At 39.8% G+C, this 6,010-nt stretch overlaps 1 protein-coding gene across 5 annotated transcripts in view; it reads right to left on the minus strand.

Moving 5' to 3' along the window:
* Window positions 1-6,010, minus strand: part of dnm2b (dynamin 2b) — a 29,041-nt gene that overhangs the window by 3,609 nt on the left and 19,422 nt on the right. For 2 of the 5 annotated variants that reach the window (XM_015030023.1, XM_015030022.1), the window contains exons 16-20: window positions 5,753-5,864; window positions 5,462-5,629; window positions 4,422-4,648; window positions 3,498-3,734; window positions 1,278-2,116 (exon numbers count right to left, since the gene is read on the minus strand). In XM_015030023.1, the coding sequence (XP_014885509.1) occupies window positions 2,050-2,116; window positions 3,498-3,734; window positions 4,422-4,648; window positions 5,462-5,629; window positions 5,753-5,864 (811 nt within the window). In that variant the 3' untranslated portion in view covers window positions 1,278-2,049. Of the gene's footprint in view, window positions 1-1,277; window positions 2,120-3,497; window positions 3,735-4,421; window positions 4,649-5,461; window positions 5,630-5,752; window positions 5,865-6,010 lie in introns of those variants that run through there. The other 3 variants (XM_015030021.1, XM_015030020.1, XM_015030024.1) reach the window with 2 other exon arrangements.

Genomic DNA, 6,010 nt, shown 5'->3' on the forward strand with positions numbered 1-6,010 from the left:
GAGATGTTTTATAATGAAAGCCAAAACTGGAACTTAATGGAAGAAAATGGAAAACTACGACGTAGAATATTAGCCAATCGAAAAAGATTTACAGTAAAAGCAATAATTACGCATATGCTCACATACGTTTTAAACTTAAAACCTTTAAATAAAAAAATGCATCGCTTTCTCATTTTTTTTAGTGATGAGCTCCAAATTTTCCAGGTTGGAAAGCCTTCTCATTGACTGACATAAAAATAAATCATATTTGGTGAATCTTTTTTTTTTTTTTTTAATGTTTGCAAAAGCTTCATCAGATGTCATCCAAAACGATAAAGTCCAGCCAGCTGTGAAGCACGGTGGCCGAGGTATCATGATATGGGGACCTTCCTGGTCATTGTTTGATTTCATATTGTAATCCTGTAAAGTATCTTTGGGTGATTATTAAATGCCATGCAATTAAAATGTATTAACTTTGTTATTCCAGCTCTGGAGCCACAAGTGGCTCTTTAAACCTCTAACAATGGCTCTTAATACATTTCTAATAAGACCTTTAGTAGTTAGAATAGCTGCACTGAATTTCCAACAAAAGATGCTTTTTAGAACAATTTCTTGTCTTTAGGTTTGAAACTATAAGATTTTTTTTACACAAATATTAGACTGAACAAAATGTATATTATAAAGTTTTGTTTTTCTGAATACTAAACCCTAAAAATTGAAATAAAAACGTAGCTCTTTAAAAATGACTCCATATTTCCTCTACTAAGGGTTTCTTTTTTCCAGCACCTAAAAAATAAAAAAAAAAAATCAAAACATTTGCGGCTCAAAACGAGTTTTGTTTCGCTGGATTGAGGTCGAAACCGGCTCTTTGGTTGCAGAGGAACTTGTATAGTTCAATCTCCACACATTCTTTAATTTATACAGTAAAAGTTTTGGTGTGTAAAGAATGCAGCGACGTCTGGCTCTGCTTCTTACTTACCGGTAAATCACTGCCGTTTTGTTTCCCTCCTGTGGTTTGATCCCAGATTCCCTACGTCTTTCCCGAGTGCGTTTGCATTGAACATTGATCCCAATGTATTAAAAACAAGTCATTCGAAGGATTCCACATTGTTATAAACATGCAGCACCAACCAAACTGACCTCGACTCCATCAGAGGAAATGTTTCACTTCTGCTCAGCTGCTTCCAGGTTTGCACCATGCAAATATTTCATAAGCGTTTGCTCATGTCATCTTGAGTGAAAAACAACAGAAGCACGAGAAAAGGCATGCAGCCAGAAGAAGCACCAACCACCAGAGCTTTTGGTCTCGATTTGTGTTTTATTCATAAACATAAAGGCGACGTCTCTCAGATTTATTTAACAAATGGCTTTATGCGCTGATGAAATTTCAAAGACGTTGTGACATTTGTTCCATTGACGGTAAGCTTTGTGGAAACTCGCAGGCACAGGACATTCTTACATCAACATCTGTGTAGTTATTAGTGTTACATAAGACGTCAGCACTTCCCTTCTGGTTTCCATCTCTGATTTAGGTTTGCATTTCCCACAGAAGGAGAAGCAATAAACCTAACAGGAGTGTGTTATTAAGGAAAAAAAAAACTATCTGGCAAGAAGCTGAATGTTATAAATCAACTTAAGTGAAAAGAAAAACCATGTGAGAATAATTATTTTCGTTAAATGCTGTTAGTGTGTCAATGCTGCAGATTTAACATTAGCAAGTGTTCAGCTCACAAACATTTCTCTTACGTCATAAAAAAAAGTTGTACATCATACGCCGCTTTAAGATGGATTTTATTACAAAGTTTCTGAGGAAGGCTTTAAATTTGTCATCAAATTTATATCTTTTCATTTTGCCTTCATGTCGTCGCTTTAAGGAAAAAAAAAAAATATCTACACAAAAATGCCTCTGAAAAGCACAGACCTAAGAGCATAACAGTAGTTTGTAATCACAGAGTAGAAACTATTTTTAGTAGAACATTTCTGCTTGTAAGCGATAGAAAAGTGTAAACAGGGTCTGAGAGACCAGATGGAGAGAAAAAAAGGAAAACAAAATGACGTTTGAGGGAGTTTCTAGTCGAGCAGGGAGGGCTCTGAAGGGCGGATGATGGTGGGTCTGTTGGGTGCAGCCGGCGGTCTTCTGCTGCAGGAGAAAATGGTGGAAGAGAGGAAAAGGGAAGGGAAACAAAGAAAAAAAAAAAACATGCGAGGGGAAAATGTTACTATTTAGTCATGCAGCGATTGCTCCCAAAGCACCAAAACAACCCCCCCCCCACCAAATAAAACCCCCAGCAACACAGAACGGGAGATACGTCATGCGTGGAGACTTATGGGCTTCCTGGGCCCGTTACCATGGCAACAGGGTCACCTATTGTGTCGGTGTGGATGCAGACGGAAAGCCAGACATGAAACGGGTCTAAATTCTGGTCCGGATTTCTGACCCTGAAGCACCAACGGCGCTTTGAAAGCTTTAAAACGGTGCTCAGGCGTTCAGCTTGCTAATTACCAACAAAAACGTAAAGCTCAGTCTGAATGCGCATCAGACTGAGTCTCAGCTGGACCCAGACTGATGATAAGCTGTCCATGCAACATTTCTATCAGCTCATGTTGATCTGTTCGGAAGATTTTCTCAGGAACTTTAAATTAATCTGAAACGGGAGCCCAGATGGTACGGCCTTATCTAGATGTTTACATGATGCACGGAGCCCATTGGGCTTTTAATCGTTATTAGCTTAGCTTCATTGAACCCTTTATATTTAGGGTGTGATAATGTTATAACATGCAACTGCAATTGATAATAAAAAAATAATTTAGTTTAGAATCTGAATATAGCCTTAAAAAATGCATTAATGCTCATTATTTTACTTGTTGATGCTAATTTTACATTTTCGAAGATGGGAGTCTGGCTTTTTTATTATAACATTCAGTGCTATGTGTTAAAAATTAATTTTTGTGAACTTCCTGAAATACCACAGCATGATGAAACCAGGTCAGGTGACATAATTATTGCATTGGTAATCATTTATCGTGATAAGAGTTTTGACTGTTGTAACAATAAATTTCAATTAATGATGTTTGAAACCCCACAAACTGCCCATGCTGTTAGAAATGTTGTTTTTACTATTTTCTTTGTTCAATGAGAGCGTCAATAAGTATCAATCAATTTGAAAATATGATTAAATACTGTTACTGCGTGCAGCTTAGTGATAGAAACGGCACTTATACATTACAAATGGGAACATTTTTCAGTTCCAGTATGTGTGCTTGTGATGCTATGATTGCTGTGGCCCTAAAAAAGTAGGAATAAATTCCTCTTATTGTCACTTTTATCAATAAAATATTTCCCACATTTACATTTGGACCAAGAAAGAAAACAGATGAGATGAACTCATAAAAAAAAAAGGCAAGTGACCGTCCATCTGCCGAAAGGTCCTCATGATACGTCACAACAAAACTCTAAATCACGTAAGGATGTGTAGGGGTGTGTGTGTGTGTGTGTGTGTGTGTGTGTTTCCATCTACCTGGGAATTCCCGGCGGCAGAGCTGGAGGCACGCGGGGCGGCCTCGAAGGAATGAGGGGCACGGCCGAGTTGGCATCGTACGGCGACGGAGCGCCGGGACGAGACGGAACGGGCGGCGCTCCGAACGCCGGCGACGGATTCAGAGGAGCGGGCGCACCCGCGGGGGTGCCCCTCGCCGCCGGGGGCCGGTTGGGAGGGGGTGCGGTTGACGCGAGAGGTCGGGACGCCGCAGGAGGACTGGAACAAAGAGCCAGGTGTTGCTTTTAACATTTCATGTTCATCATGGATAATCTGAACAAATCAAAGCCGTTTATTTTCTAACTGCATCGCAAAGAAAGGAAGAAGCTGCTGGTCTCATAACTGACAGCCCTTTGGTGCCCCCTGGTGGACATTATGCATTATGATAAAGGCAGTTTGCTCTTGTTTACATTTTCAATAAACAATAAAAATCTAAACAAAAAGAAAAATTGTAACACGTATTTTTTAAAATTAAATCATGAATCCTTAATTTATTCACACTTTTTACTCTTACACTAATACCAGAGTTTTAGTCATGCTCACCTGAATCTCTTCAGATTTTTTTTTTTAATGTTGAAAAAATTATTAATTTTTCACCTGCATGTTATATGCGAACATGACAAAAACAAGAAAACGCAAACATTTCATCACACTTTTACTCTGCATCGTTTTTGTTATTTATTTCTATTGCAGCACATAGAAATAAAAACATGTTGGAACAGAAATATGTATTTTATCAATAACTTAATATTTCCTAAATAAATTTTTTTTTAAGGTTTGTTTTTGTCTAATCTGGAGACTCACCGTCCACTGCAGGTGAAGCTTTGACCATTAAGCAGGTTGAAACCTGTCTGAAGTTAAAAGTATTAAAACTTTTCACGCATTCGTTTGTCTAACATTTGTCACCTCGCTTCTTTGGCGATCCAAGTGTCGTCTACGGGTGGCGGCACCGGCGTGGAGATGGTGGTGGTGCTGATGTCTCCGATGATGACGAGCGCCTCCTTCAGGGCGTGGTACATCCTCAGCATCTCGTCCCTCCTCTGAGCCTTCTCCGCCGACTCCTCCATCAGGCTGCCCTGGTCTCCGGCCGAGTACAGGTAGGCCAGCAGCTCCGAGTGGATGAAGTCCTTCGTCTGAAGCGTGACACATTTATTTTAAAAATGTAAAGTGAGGAACGTCGAGCACCTCACAAAGTTATTCTTTGGTATCGGTTTTTACAAATAAGGACATGTTTCATTTTCAAACTCGACAGCATCAAATTGTCATGCAATTGACTTTGAAACGATTGAAGAAAGAACCAAATAGGCGCCATGTTAGGTCTAGATAAATCATTAAATCAATCTTCCCAGAAGTTTACGACTTTCTTCTGGTAATAATGCATCTACTCTACTAATACTTTATAACATAGAGACTTTATTGTCTCTATGTTAGCAATTCAAAAAAGAAAGTCTTTTAGTTTGGCCCTATTAAGCTTGTGTTTGTCACATTTAAACATCAAAGTCACTCAAAAACAGATTTAAACAACAAATTAAACCAGCACTAGTAATGCATTTCACTTTTTCTGCAAAGCTTCATTGTTGATGCTATGTGCTCAATGGATCAGCTGATTTTCTGCAGAAGCTAAAGAGGAGTGAAAACACCCGTCAAAGACAAGAAATTAGCAAATATTGTTAAGAGCTTTTTTTTTAAACATGTTTTCAAAATACAGTCAATAAATATTATAGCTGAGTGCACTTAAAAGAGTTTTATACATTGAAATCCCAATGAATGTCTCTGGGTTTGGTAAAATTTTGTGAAGAAAACGGAAACCAAGTGCGTTTGCTTGTGTGCGTCTGTGTTTGGCCTCACTGTGACGTTTTCCTCGAAACCCGTTTAAAACGCACCAAGCAGAACCAGCTGGTAGCAGAAATGTTCAGCTTAACGTGGAAAGAAAACCCGGGACGTACGTTGTTGATCATGAGGTGCATGATGGTCTTGGGCATGAGGTCCCTGATGGACTTGTTGACGATGCTGATGTACGAGTCCACCAGGTTGCGGATGGTCTCCACCTGGCGCTCCAGCTGTGGGTCCATGGACACCGTGTCCCCGGGAATCATGGCGTCCTCGTTCTCGTGCTGAGGGACACCAGAAGCGGACATCACATCACCCACGCAAAGGAAACCTTTTTAGGAAAGTCAAAAGAGAGTCTGAAAACTGAAAAACAGGGGACGTCTCGACAGCGGTAATCTCTTGAGCACCTGGTCTTTCTCTGGGTAAACGCCGGCTCTGAGGAAGGAGGCCTTCCAGCTGTCCACGTCTTCCTGGGTGTCGCAGGCCAGCTCGATCTGACGCAGGTCTTTGTACACGTTCCTGTAAACGAACAGAACCGAAACATAAAGCTTCAAATCCAACGAGTTTAACAATAAAAAAAAAAAAAAAAAAAAAAAAAAAAAAAAATTTGTCCACCCTTTTTTTGGGTTTAAAATAGCGAAAACGGGTCTTGCGGGCAAGAAAAC

Source organism: Poecilia latipinna, unplaced genomic scaffold (genome assembly GCF_001443285.1).
Source record: "Poecilia latipinna isolate Pla-1442-1.1 unplaced genomic scaffold, P_latipinna-1.0 Scaffold169, whole genome shotgun sequence".
In the NCBI taxonomy this organism is placed as follows: Eukaryota; Metazoa; Chordata; class Actinopteri; order Cyprinodontiformes; family Poeciliidae; genus Poecilia; species Poecilia latipinna.